The 14,498-nt window shown below is 44.4% G+C and overlaps 1 protein-coding gene across 11 annotated transcripts in view; it reads left to right on the forward strand.

Annotated features, from left to right (window-relative positions):
- Positions 1-14,498, forward strand: part of LOC105565933 (tropomyosin) — a 44,364-nt gene that overhangs the window by 9,861 nt on the left and 20,005 nt on the right. The window contains exon 1 of one of the 11 annotated variants that reach the window (XM_012019541.1): positions 7,049-7,535. The exons of 7 other annotated variants lie outside the window; for them this stretch is intronic. In XM_012019541.1, coding sequence (XP_011874931.1) covers positions 7,395-7,535 — 141 coding nt within the window. In that variant the 5' untranslated portion in view covers positions 7,049-7,394. Of the gene's footprint in view, positions 1-7,048; positions 7,536-14,498 lie in introns of those variants that run through there. 3 more of the 11 variants (XM_012019540.1, XM_012019539.1, XM_012019538.1) reach the window with 3 other exon arrangements.

Consider the following 14,498-nt stretch of genomic DNA (forward strand, 5'->3'; position numbering starts at 1 on the left):
GTTACCTTTTTTTTCCACGCAACATAACTGTTTTCTTTCACGGCTCCAACAAGCAGAATCGATTCCAACTTGCGCGCAGGTTTGTACGGAAACATTCATAAGCTTTAGACGCCTCTGTTGAGTATCGATGAACGCGAATATTAATTATCATCATCAACGATCTGAAGTCGTGAAATTGGCAATTTATCCGCGCCAATCGCGGTCACGCGGTCGAATAATAATTAAAGAGTCAAATGACAGAGTTAGTTTTTGCAACAAACTGAATTAAATGTCTCCTTACACGATCATATAACAAGCTAAATTTGTCAAGAAGCAATTCGGACACTTTATTTCGTAATCTTTCGACACAAGCACAGATCGTATCGATATCTAACGGTGTAGTTTCTCAATTCTCCCAACGCTTAAATATCTATCGAAATTAATCAGGAAATCTCGATCTTCGTTATAGATTATGATTATTTATTACGGGTATTTGTTATGGAGTAAACGCGGAGATAAACCGAATAATTTATGACTGAAACCCCCATTGCAAACAAGTCCCTGGAACGACAGCCGAGAAAGTTACCGCTAACGATGCGCTAGCGCGAGATCCTCTTGGCGACAAATGGCATGTATTATTAGGGTTACTGAACGAGGACAATAGGTTACGCGCACACGATTCTCTTGCCCAATACACTGATAGAAAGCCGTTGTTCATTACTAGATACGCGTCGTTATCTCCTCTAATTCGAAAACATCAAGTCGCTCGTACTCCAATATTTTTCTGAATTTCTCTTCAGAATCAAAATCAATATTTATTAATATTCCATAGCACTCACTAATATTCATGTTTTACCCATAATTGCATTGTCCATTTAATTTGCCTTTTGCCGAATGCGTTACGTATTATACGTTTTGGTTCGCGAATATCAGCTTTATCTGGGTTACTCTTTAGAGTAAAAACTAGAACGTTATGTCGCATTAAGCTTTATACTATGTCCGCCAATCGATTTTAAATGCTTGATTTAATTTCTCTACGGTATATTATGAATTTTAATTCGAAAAGGGCGTCAACCTGTTCAATGCAGTTGAGTGGTTTTGTTTTCAAAGTCAAAGCTGATATCGTTCTATATTTTGTTAGTCGTCTACGAGAATTTACGATTATAGTATATTGCGCATATAAATAATTAACAGCGGGAGGTCACATCGTATCTCTTTTCAAAAATGCATTTTCCAAATCGTATTTCACATTCTCGTATTTCATGCCAGAATCTGTCAAGCTTTATTAATCGCCGTCTAATTGTAGAATACTTCAAAAACTAGATAAATCATCTATCTTCGATTAGTGGGGAAATGATATGTCTCCAAATAATGCTATTAATTTAATAATAACCAACATTGAAAATAAATCGGGACAAAAAGGAGTACCTTGTTGCTTGCGTCAACCTCTGCATCGGAGCATGCCAACCGCGTATAATGGTCGGTATACCGCATTACGGTACATCGAAGCATAAAGTATCAAAGTATATTGTATGATGCCTCGATGACATCCGGGATCGAGACACTCTGCCCGCTTGTAATGCACCGAAACCAGTTTGGAGGATAAGATAATCGTAATGAAGGAATGATAAAACATCTGCTTTATTTCCACCGTACGACACTTGCATAATTCCGATTCAGCCTTTGGATTTGAAAGTCCTTGTCCCCAGCGTACGGTAACGTTCGAGCTTCACTGGCGGACTTTCTTCTTCATCGCGAGAATTGAATTTATCTGTGCCGTCAACTGCCCTCGCCGGTACCAGCCAATTGAATCTCTCTTTCGACGACGATCGGGACGCTGCTTGGCGCTCGTTGTCGTCGTCGGACAATGGAACCCTCGATCTCCGGGACGTTCTTCTCGACGATACTCTCGTCGTTGCTCTCTCGGGGCCCCGCCCTTTTGCACATACGCGTCTGGCGAGTCTGCTCAAGCTTATACACCCCACGAACTCGTCAACATTCTAAAAATACGTGACGGCCGTGATCCAGCGAGACTTTTATTCGGGAGTGCGGGACCAGGTTGCGTAAGCTCCCGCTCCCGGATAGCCTCCGCACGAATAAATCCGGCGCACGTTATGCGCATCTGGGAATCGCATCCCGAAATGTGCACAACGTCCACGTCGCTGCGGAGATAGGGAGCACAGGATTTCGAGAATTTTCTTCAAAAATGCTACTCGGCCATTACATTTTTTAAATATATTTTTCTCTCTTGTCTATTTGCATTAATCATAATTGCCAGCTGTGCACAAGATTATACATTGCGATTTCCCAAAGAACTTGATAACGCGATTCATAGTTCGTAGAAGTCACGTGTTTTGAAAACCGCGGTTTAAAGACTCCGTTTAAAATCGACGAGAGAGAGTATCGGCGGTGAAAGATGCATCGGCATAAATTGAAGACCCATTTGTGTCGTTATCCCCGCTGCGACACGCCCACGTACGACGGATTTGGAATGCGCGTTAATTTCATCTTTGACTTTTTGTCGCGCGACGACCTTTGACGCTCTTTCTCGTGGCTGTCCTCCTCCTCTTATCGGCCACGATGTTTGCACGCCACATTCCGCGATTTCTCGCTCTTCGGATACGCTACCATCCACGATCGACGTTCGACGACTGTGCGACTTGCGACGCGAATGAACCGTTCTTTCTTTACTAGGTGAAAGCCAAAATGACGTTCGCGGAATGTTTTACGAGAACGTTTTAGCACGGAGCTTATTCTTTTCAGTGTACCTTTTACTTTGCGAGATTAAGGAAGGAATCGCGTGGAAGAAATGGCGAGAGAAAGAGCACAGGTCTTGCGATTTCTCAACGGGATTGAAACAATGCCAATTCGAATGCACCGTTTGGAGAACAGATGTTTCTTCCTGGAATTTTGAATCGACGAGCCGTTAAGAAAATTAAATCGAGGCCAACACGAGCCTGAAAGTGCGGATATCCGGATAATGCAATTACCTTATGCACTTTTGGTGGTTTTCAATTGATCTTTTGTTCGGTCTGAATTGACGAAATTTGTAGTTGATGTTGGCACGCGTCAAATGGAACATTTGGCTATATATTGATTCCTTTTTATACCGCAAGAAAATCTGCTGGGAAAACGCAGCTGGAGCAGCTTTCTCAACAGAATTGGAACAATGCCAATGTTGAATGCCACTTGGGGAACAGGTGGAAACATCTCTGGTTGCAATTTTTTTCGATCAACGAAGCTTATAATTGGAATTAGTGCATCGAAATTAGAGAGAGAGAGACAAAACGTGCGTCAAAAGATACACTCTCTTTTCTAAAGTTAAATTAGAACCAACTGGATTTACTCGGCTTTATGGACATTCATTTCGATTTCGCAAAGCGACAGGACCCGTCACGCAAATAGCGAAATCTATTAATTATGCGAAGCGTTACAAACACCGCGGTTCACATTCAAAGTTATTCAACGTGAAATTGCTAATTATCACAAGCTATGATTAAGAGATTTTTAATTCTAAGAATGGAAATCTAATCAAAACCTTTCAACAGAAATTGCGTGAAATTAAAATTCGAAATATTGATTCGAATATAAGCGAGGGTTATTTTATCAAAGAGTATACATCGCGATAAGAGAGATTAGTCGCGATCGTGCGTTTAATTTAAATACCAATGGTACGTCGTGAGTTGCGAGCTGTGTGTTACGCAGAAATGGAACGGTACAATAAAGTTTCAACATACGTTGATGTGCCGCGGAAATATGCGATTGTAGCAAATGCAGCAGGAAAAGTTACAATTGGCATTCGACTTCGTTAACGTGTTCAGCCTTCTGCACTTCGCTTTAGTATGCTTCACATATGGACATCAGTCACGCTTGTCGCGCGTTTAGCACGTTTCTGCAATGACGAAAGATTTGCGTCATATTCAGTCTAGCCGAAACGTGAGGTACATCATAAGTGTCCTGTGGTGCCGAGTGCATTACGTATTAATTAAAGTCGATATGCATCAATATTCTCTTAGCTGCCTGAACGTAAACTTTGATATTTCAAATGAATTTTCGCGATATGCTTCAGGATTTATTTATTGATAATTAATTATCTACATGGCATAGAGAATCCAAGGAGGATTCTTTCTAAATTCTCGAATTATGAATTCTTTTTCCAGCCCATTTCTGTTCTTAAAACATTTTCAAGACTTGGAGAAAAATTTACTTCTGTCACCAATTCTTTGTTGTTTAAACCAACATTAATTTACACGCGAATAATATTTTTCTTAGCCACCAGTAACAAAATAACAGACGAATAATATTAATTTGATCACAACTGGTTATAAATTTAATTCGAAAAACTTCCTGCGAAAAATATTGCCTCAGAAAGAATTTTGTGAATTGTGAAAAAGTGAATCCTTTTTTAATTTATGACGATTACCTGTGTAATTTGAGTAGTTTTGCTAGTTTATATTTTTATACGTTAACTGCCTTTAAAAATCAACGCGCAACGACAAATTATTTTATCTTTGTAAAATACTAATAGCTAACGATTGAACTTTTATTTCAATCGCTTCGACAACGAGCTTCAAAAACATTCCTCGATCAAAGTTAAGGGAAATTTCATTGCTCGAAGAAGCAATCGTTTAAGGTTCTTTTTTGTGGTAACCGAACAACTCCATGCACTATTATTCACTTATATTCTCTTTCGTGATATACGCGATTGATCGCGTTTTCATACGCGATTCCAGCGTACGAAATTAACCTTGGAAATTATCTGGCAGCTATTACGCGACATTCCTTCCACCTATCATTTCCGTTATCTCGTTAAAGTACGATAAAATGTGTGCTGTGTGAAGGATTCGACATAGAGAAAAGTCCCCTATTACGAGATAGGCTTCTAATAAAAGATAGCAGGTTTTCAACATCCAACTTCAATCACAATCTTCTCTCGCGACGATTACACGCAATCTAACAATGAATTTTCACTAAATAGATCTCCAAAGGCAATAAATTCATGACGGTACCAACAGACGATGCCTAATTGCCGATATTAATTTAGTAGAAACCCCGCTGTCTCATAATAGAGAAGTACGAATAGATGCATTACATTGTATTCTATATATAATGCCGCGTGATAGCAACGTGTGTTGCTCTCGAGGAGGGGGTTATGCATATAATTTAGACGTCATCACCCCGGCCGCCACGTGCTGAATATATCAAGCGCATCAGCCGCGAGGTCACCGCGCAACCTATAAACCAGAATTGCGTTACAGAGGGACGGTTTTATCGCGTTATAATTTCTAAAGGCCCGTGAATGGTTACGCGGGAGAGAGCCGTTTTGTATAAAAGGCATTCAGCACAGGATGCTGCACGTGTCCACGTGTATGACGTGGCATATTGGATCACGCGGTCTCATTAGATTGCGCTTTTCATGGCGCGGAAAACCCGGGGACACCGCGTAGAACGGGCGTTCGAAATTCCCGCCTTGAGGACGGGAACGATTCAAACGACTCTGCTTCTCGGACCGACCAGCAGGTGGCACTGAGATTGCACCTCCGAGCGAGTCAAACGCGCATCGAAGCCCGTTCGATGTAAATTGCATTTTAATTTAATTTAAATTTGACAAAAACTACCGACGCATTCTTTCTTAAATCCCTGAAGCTTCTTTCGCCACGCGAAACTTTGCCACAAGTCAATGAATATTATAATAACCATTACGAATAGACCGTATTGTAAACCGAGCAATATGCACAATTAGTGAAAGTACAACGGGACAACGTGAATAAAAATGATGGGACTTGGTTTCGTAACTTTGACGAGATTATTCGTTCAAACGCTTTGAAATTAAGATTAATATTACAGGGTTGCGTAAAGGCTTTATTGCTAAATCTCAGGTGGCTCTAAGTTCTTATACCGCAATTTTACGAGAACGGGAACTTACGCCCACATAATTACTACACATATACATATAAATCTACATTAACAATGTGTCACATCAGAGAGAAACCTGAGAGCGGCCACGCTTTACTTGACACCGTTTTAGGAAACTGTTTTGCGCGCCCTTACGCCCATTTTTACTTTTGAAACTATTTTGCTACGCCTATTTTACAGGATTGAGCTGGGAATTTCTAAATCACATTGACATAAATTATCTGCATGATGTTTACATCAATTTTGTTCGCGTGGTCGATGTAAATTTTATAAATTAGATGTCAGAATGCACAGCACAGACATGCACCAGTGGAAATTTTATCGGCGGAGTCCGAAAATGCGTAATGAAATAGTTCCAAAAGTAAAAGTGGGCGTAAGGGCGGGCAAAACAGTCTCCCAAAAGGGGCATCGAGTAAAAACTCCGGCGTGGCCGCCCTCAGGTTTCTCTCCGGCCTCATCGTCGCGAGATAACATTTCGCAGCGCGGTCGAAGACAATTGACACATCGGACGTGTCGTACGGAAAGTCAGCTCGACTGTTTGTCTCGACAACAATTGAGCCGCGCGAAGGCTGCTCGCCGCGGTCGCGCAAACGCGCAAGAAACTGCTAGAGCGTCAATCGCGACAGGCGGAGAAAAATGAAAGAAAGACAGAGAACAGGTGCAGGAATACCGTACGAGAAGAACGAGCAACGAATTGTCAGGTCCGGCGATTCGAACGGCTGGGCGCGCTCGTGACGGGCGCGGTATTTCCGGGGCTTTGCGAGCGGCGGCGGCGGCGGCGGCGGCGGCGGCGGCGACGACGACGACACGTCGATCGGCGTAGCGATACTCGGGCGCGCAGCACGCGCGCGCCCCGCGATTCACGCGGCTGTCGCACGAGGGGGCACCAGCGCGACGCGACGCGACGCGTCGCGTACAGGCGTGGCCCCGGCGCTCGGCGCGGCGCCCGCCGTCGCTCGCGTCGCCCGCGGACTCGCCGACGCGGCCCGTCCGGCCGGCGGCCGCGGGCGCGTCGGGAAAAAAATGCGACCGGCACGCGGCGGCCCTTGGCGCAGGGACGCCGCAGGGACTACTTGACGCGCGGAAGGACCCGGTGCGCACGCGCGCCGCGACCGGTGGGCGGCCATCTTGCGCTCCAGTCAACGGCGGCGGCCGCCAGCAGCAACAGCAGTGGTCGTCAGTGCACGGCAGCTCCGGGTGCCCCTGCGAAAGTCACTCGCGTTTCCTCGCCGTCTCGCACGCGCCCGCGCGCACACACACACGCACCGGTCGTACCCTGAACAGTTACGCGTACCCGTTCGCGTCGCGTACGTGCCTCACTTCGCCTTCCCCGTCGGCCGAATCCGCGTGGGAACTCGACGGACCGGCTCGCGCGTCGTCGCCGTCCGAAGCGTGTTTCTCCTCTATCTATCTCTCTCTCTCTCTCTCTCGCGCGCGCAGTGCCCCTCCGATTCGCGGCGCTTCAACGTGAACACGTCGGGGTCCTCGACTAGGCCAGCATGTCGGCGCAAGTGCAGGGCACTCTTCTCGACGTGCTCAAGAAGAAGATGAGGCAGACGAAGGAGGAGATGGAGAAGTACAAGGACGAGTGCGAGGAGTACCAAAGGCGGCTGCAGGTGGAGGTGATGCGCCGCGAGGAAGTGAGTGAAACCGAGAGACCGTCGTGCACCTTCGTAGTGTTCTCTTCCTGCTCCGCGTACGCCGACCCTCGGAAACTTTCCGCGAGCGCTCCCTTGTCCGCGATCTTTCTCTCTCATACACTCTCTCTCTCTCTCTCTCTCTCTCTCTCTCTCTCCCCTCTCTCTCTATATATATCTATCTTTCTCGCTCCCCCCCCTATCTATCTCTCTCTTTCTATTTCTCTCTTTCTCGCCGTCGCGAAGTCCCGTGATAATATCGTGACTTTGCGAGATATCAATTTCGGCAATAATCGACACGATGCCGGTGATACACGAGAGTCTACCCATTGGCAGCTACGCACCGATCGCCCGCCGACGATAACCGGAGGAGAGAGAGACGCACGACTCCCGGCGCGGAATTCTTCGCGGAACAGGTTTCCGGGCGGAGCGTTTCATTGATCCGGACGCGGGGGGACGGTGCGCGATTCGCCGTGGAAATCGGACGATCTCTCTCGCGCAGCGATCCCGAGTCCCATCGTGGAACGCCGGTGCGAGCCGGCGTCCGCGGCGGCCGTAGGGATCGATCGCGAGTGCCAGACTCGTCGTCGTCGTCGTCGTCAGGTCGGGCCGCAAGGGGGGAAGGAGGGTTGAGAGCGTACGTCGGCTCTCCTCGAGACGTTCCGCGATATACACCGGCGAGGACCGGCTCGTCGCGAAACCGCCGCCGCCGCACAGTGGATCGGAACCATGATTTGTGTGGACGTGAACCGAAATTTTGTTCGGCGAGAACGTTATGCAACACTCGATTGTGATAAAATCAACTCCAACATGAGAGATTTTTGTCTTGACCGTATCTGGCAATTTTGATAATACAGAAAATTTATTCCGAAAAATATTACCAGGGTTTGAACCTGGACCTCCCCTACGCTCTAGGCGGGCGTCTCGACCGATTCGACCACCGAGGCATGTTATATATTTTTCGTAGTAAATTTTCTGTATTATTAAAATTGCCAGATACGGTCAATAAAAGTGTCGGATGTTGTTAGTTACTGCTGGCGACTTTCGAGAATATTCTCGTTAGTTGAAAATCAATTCCGATACAATTGGTTTATTTCTAACGTCTTTCTCTAATAATTTTATATTTTGTTCACCAAATATGAGGCAAAAATGTTCCAGTTCATGTGATAACTCTGTAAAGCTTTACAGAAGACGTGTAGGAAAATGCAATATATTAGCACGTAGCAACAGCTTAATCTAATCAAAGTTTTCTAGAAGAGCGTTGAAACCTTACGAGAGAAAATTAAGTACGGGAGGAAAGATCGCAGCAAATACCTATGCGAATTTTTACTGCACAAAAGGTTCTTTAAAATTGTGCAAAAAAAACAAAGATCTCGGACAAATACGGACATTTTTTTAAATCGCCCAGTGAACACGTGCTCATTGGGTTAAGATTTCGTTTCGATTAATTGTAGAGAATAATATGTAAACAATTCTAAAATCTGGCAACATAAATGATAAAAATATAATACACGAAAAGAATCATATTAGGCACCATAGAGTATATAAAAATAGCTGACCCTTTGTACAGAATAGCGAGCCTGAGTAGACTGTTTCTAATTTACGAATTTCATTGATTGTATAACTTAAAAGTAACACAGCTGTAACATCTATAATTCATTAGTTTATATTTTCCGTTTTTCGATGTACCGGAGTATTTCTACAACTTGTTTCACTGCATGGAATTAGTAAACTAAAACTTTTATTTCTAGCTCGATGTCCACCCATTTTCTTATTTCGATCCACTGTGCGCCGCCGCGCGCCGCTCGTCCCTCCCGGAATCCTGCGTGTCTCCCTCGAGCGAGTCAAAATATTAACGCGGAGACCGATCGCGCGCGGCGTGACGGAGCGAATCGATCACCGAGCCGTCACAGTCGACCTGACCGAGCGAACCGGATATCCGTACGAACGATCTTTCGGGGACGCGCGCCCGGACGTTCGTTGTCGAGCGCGCGGGAGTCGGAACTCTCTTCCGCGCCGAGATCGCGGATGGAAGTTAAAAATCGACAGGGTTTTCGCGAACGCAACATCTGCGGCCGATTGGCCAATAGAACTGCTGAAAATTATCAGCACGGCACATTTTCACTAAGTGTCGTGCTGGAGTCTGATGTTAAGGTGGTTGTACCCTAAATTAAAAGTCTCGAAAATCTTCTGAATGACCAGTACAGCATCCGTACGGATCTTTTTTTTTGGCTAAATAGTTTTCGAACGTGTACGTGTAAGATTACTGTAAATGTAAGAATTGACTCTGAACAAGCCTTGGTTGCGCACTAGCGCGAGCAATCGATTTCGCCACACGTTTCGTCTAACGAGATGTTAATAGAAGCCGTAGATTTATTATAGTAAAAATTTTACTCGCCACGTCGCACAACGAACTTTCCACCCGACAGAATTTAGGACTGTACGTGTCAGATTTGATTGATCGTACGACGATTGGGCTGATTACCGGTACGGCACCATGCTGTTAGTATTCGACACCTGAGGATCCGCGTCAACACGTTGTAATAAACGCAAATTGTGTCGACGTGTTGTGTCTATTAAAATTCTGCCAGCAACTAATATCACGTGTACAGGTATAACTAATTATCTATAAATATGTAAAATTATTAATACATGTTGTGTACAAAGTCGTCTAATATTAACTATCAGTTATCTATACGCGTCTAAATATATTATTAGTTACCTGTTATGTATGCACGGAGAAAGTTTTCTTTTAAAATTTATCCTGAAAATCATATAATTGTGGGACACCGTGGCATCTCGAAGAATTTCATGAGAGTTTTTCGAAATTTTACCGTACGTTTTACTGGTAAAATTAAAAAAAGACTCGTAAATTCTTCGAAACGGCCGCGTTGTCCCGCGATTGTATGACTTTCAGGACACATTTCGAGAGAAAATTCCCACCGTATATACATCTCATACTAAAAATAAACGTTTTTATGTACAATATTAGTTGTCAATGTAGGAAAATTGCTAAACGACGCAACTGGCAAATTCGAATTAGAGAAATTTATTGCGAAAAATATTACCCCAGCCAGGGTTTGAACCTGGACTTACCCTACACTCTAGGCGGGCGTCTCACCAATTCGACCACTGAGGCATGCGTTTGTAATATTAGTTATCTTCGTGTATAATATATTGTTTTTGAAAGTTTTTTATTTTCATGTGCAGCGCTGTTGCACGAGTTGACGCAAAATAACGCGACCACAGATAAGCGACGACCCGTAAACAGAATTGCAAGATATGGTATATCCAAAGAAACTACGATCCCCTTCGATGAATTGTATCTGCGCTATTTCAATACGACTTGATAATGCTTTGTTCTTTAGACTCTATTAAATTCGTTAAACTCGGTGTTTTGCACAAACAAAAGCCGGGTATGCTATTAATAACTTTTCGAAGCTGTGCGTGCCGTTTTATTTCTTAAAGGTTTACATCTTTTAAACCGTTACTAAGAAACCGCGAGAAAATATATCCTTTTCCATGTAGAAATATTTCCGAAACTGCGATTGATTTGCATTTGGCGATCGAGTCGTGGCGTATAAAACTTCGTTGTAAAAGGTACGCAAGAAATTACCGCTTTATCGCTTCGTGATTATTAAAAAAAAAATGATTGAAGATGAGAACCGCTACTTTGAAAACTTTGTCCACAATCGGGCGTTGTTTATCTGTCGTAAAACAAGCTGTGCACAATGCAAAAGCGCATGAAATCTTGGGTTCAAGATTCCTCGGCAACGGCCTCCGTTACGCCTTAATCCGTTAGGCTTTTCTTACACCTCGAGACCACCTTATTCGGACAATTGCCAGTCTATGTTCGTTCCCCCTTGTACATATTTTTCACGGCATCCTTGTTCTCGATCCTCGAAAAGTTCAGCTCGTAAGCATAGACATATAAAAGATAGACTGCTTATGAGGTAGTGGGGGATGTCCTGAGGGAAAAGGACAACACCAATTTATTTGGGTCTATCTTCTTCTAGTGTACGTGATCACGTGGGCGTGATCACGTGATCACCTTCAGATCACGTCCACTAGAGGAAGACAGATACCCAAATAAATTCATGTTGTCCTTTTCCCTCAGGAGGATGCCCCCACCTAGGGTTCCACTGCCTCATAAGCAGTCTATCTTTTATATGTCTATGCTCGTAAACGTATAAAGTTACGTTTTATTAAGACCTGTGTCCACGACGCTAGAACTTGGACCAAGTTCTAGCGTCGTGGCTAGGCCTTTAGATAGGATTATATACTGGCGATAAGAAACTTGATTCCTGTTATTCTTTATTGGTGCTCTTTTATACTTTGTAGAAATCTCTTATAATTTATCATAATTGAATGGAGGTTATTGGAAAAGGAGAAAGCGCAAGAAAAATGCCGCTTTACCGCTTCATGATCATTCAAAAACGATTGAGGATGAGGACCGTTACTTTGGAAACTTGCCGGCAATCGGACGTGCAATGATCCGACGGTTCCATAGAAAGGACATACGATAAAGTTTCTGACTGAAATTGAAACCACAACGTTTTGCAATGTGCAGCCATGCCGCGGATACGATCGTCCCCGACACGTCAAGAATTTTTCGCGACGTGGCGATGAGGTCATTACGGGAAGGGCCTGGAAGTTACAACGTATTAGCTCACTTTGCCTATTTACGGACACGCCAGCACGCGTAAAGCACACAGCTACGTGGCAGAAGCGCGCACAAGTGAGGCGAGTCGGGGCCTCCCGGTGTGCGTTCATCAGCCTCGATTTAACGGATTTACACCACAATCTTGGCCGTCCCTCGCTCCTTTTTCGCTCGCGAAACGACGGCGCGACGCGCGTGCCTCGTCGAGATGCACGACGACACCGGTCGTCGAGTGTCGAAGTCACGATCGGCTGATCCGAAAAATTGCTCCTCAACAACAAGCGCGACGTGTCGAGGCGAAATTGCGAGACGCTAGAACACGTGTGATTGAAGTAATTAACGGTGCTTTCCATTTACCGGCAGGAGTTGACACAAGTATCGTTTTATCCTTGTCGCTCACTGGATGATGAAACAAGACGGGCTGACGCTTGTGTCGCTAAATGGAAACCACCGTAAGTCAGTGCGAAAAGATTTTTCGGCTCGAGATTTTTGACAATTAAAAGCGATACAGGCGAGGAACATCTCGAAATTGCAGCTTTCAATTGGTCCAATTCGTCAATTTACTCTCTCCCGAAGCTCCTTTGCCAACATTTGACGGGAAATACGAAGACTGGCTTTCGTTTAAAAACGCGTTCGACAACATGATCATTTCTCGCGCTAACTTATCGGATCTGGATAAGCTGCACTATCTAAAGTCAGCATTAACGGGCGCAGCTGCCAACAAAATAAAGATTTTTGCATCCGACGGTATAGAGTTCGCGAAGGCGTGGGAACTTTTGGAAAAGGCTTACGAAGTGAAACGAATTCTAATCTCGCGACACATCTCATTGATCGTGAATCTCCCGACCTTAAGTTCTTGGAGTAAAAATACTGCCATTTTCAGAGCGAATATTTACTCCAGTAATAAATATTTAATTTCATGGCACTATTTTCACTCGAAAATTTTTAGAGAGTAAGAAACTGGTATCTTATAATTAGAAACAAAATTTCTATATTAAATATTTCATTCGAGTATTATTTGGCCACACGGAGAGCTTTCGATTATGGCTTTCTGAAATTACAACGGGCCGAAGGATCGGGAGCCGAAAATTGTGCAATTGTCGTTTGGACACAATGACAGTTGATTGTAAATTTAGTGCTGCACCGTGAAATGCAGCGAGAGTAATCGCCATGTCGCGCTGTTGCATTAGATCCACGTGTAATCTAATGAAACAGTTTTTTAATTAATTTACGAAAAATAACATCTTTTTTTCGAGAATTGTTCCAATGAACATTTTATGCTTCCCACAATAATATTCAGCTTTTTATTGTACACTCTGCTTGAGCGAACTTTACTTGTCTCACGAAGTGTTAACGTAAAATATTTCGCGGACGTTACGTAATACCAGTTTAGAGTAGAGATATTAAATGTCTCGATTACACCCTTTCTCCATTACACCATCAATATCTCACATTTATCTTTAGGTTCAAGTATTGACCGTGCAGCGCTAGAGAGCAATTTTTGTAAATATTTGCATGGAATGCCGGATATATCGCTCCTATCGCGTGTAGAATGTAGATACATTTGTTCTGCCGGCAGACCGTGTCCAAGAAGTCTATCAACCGTTTCAATGTCCTGTGTAAAATGGCAGGCGTTAGTACACTAATTGAAAACACAAACCAAACTCAACTATGCGATTATTCATTGCGGAATCGTTCAATCGAACCTTATAAATCACTCGTTATAACATTTTGTTACATTGCGCGCCGATAAGTTAACGATTTCGCCCTACATCCTCGGTAATATTCTCAGTCCGCGTCGTTCGCAAGTCGAGCATTCTCACCCGCTCCGTGGAACGTCCGTCACGTTTGTAAATGAATTGAATCCCCGAAATTTCGTGTACGTCGCGCACGTTGAAACGATACGCGGATCTAAATAACTCGCAATCGGATTTCTGTTCTGCGCGGCTGCATTTCCGCTCGGCGTGATGTAACGCCACGCCGCATTTTCCGGCGCAGTGGCGAAAATCCATCGCGCGTGATTCCAATGCGCACTCGCGGCAGAGTGCACCCCGATAGTGCGTTTTAAAGGCCAGCGCGCGGCGACGGACTCGGTCAGGCTGCGCTAATGCGCTTTTGTCACGGAGCAACGAAGTGCATTGCCGCGCGACACCGCAGTATTTTTCTGTTTTTTTCCCTCCTCCTCCTACCCCTTCGATTCCTCTTTCGACGCGATGATAACGAGCCGTTTCGCGTAAGTTGATTCAATTACGGGGCTTATCGTCGTCCCTCAGACGGGAGGATGCGAGGGCGCGATAAGGCCAAGT

Source organism: Vollenhovia emeryi, unplaced genomic scaffold (genome assembly GCF_000949405.1).
Source record: "Vollenhovia emeryi isolate VEMERY1.0 unplaced genomic scaffold, V.emery_V1.0 DF939148.1, whole genome shotgun sequence".
NCBI lineage: Eukaryota > Metazoa > Arthropoda > Insecta > Hymenoptera > Formicidae > Vollenhovia > Vollenhovia emeryi.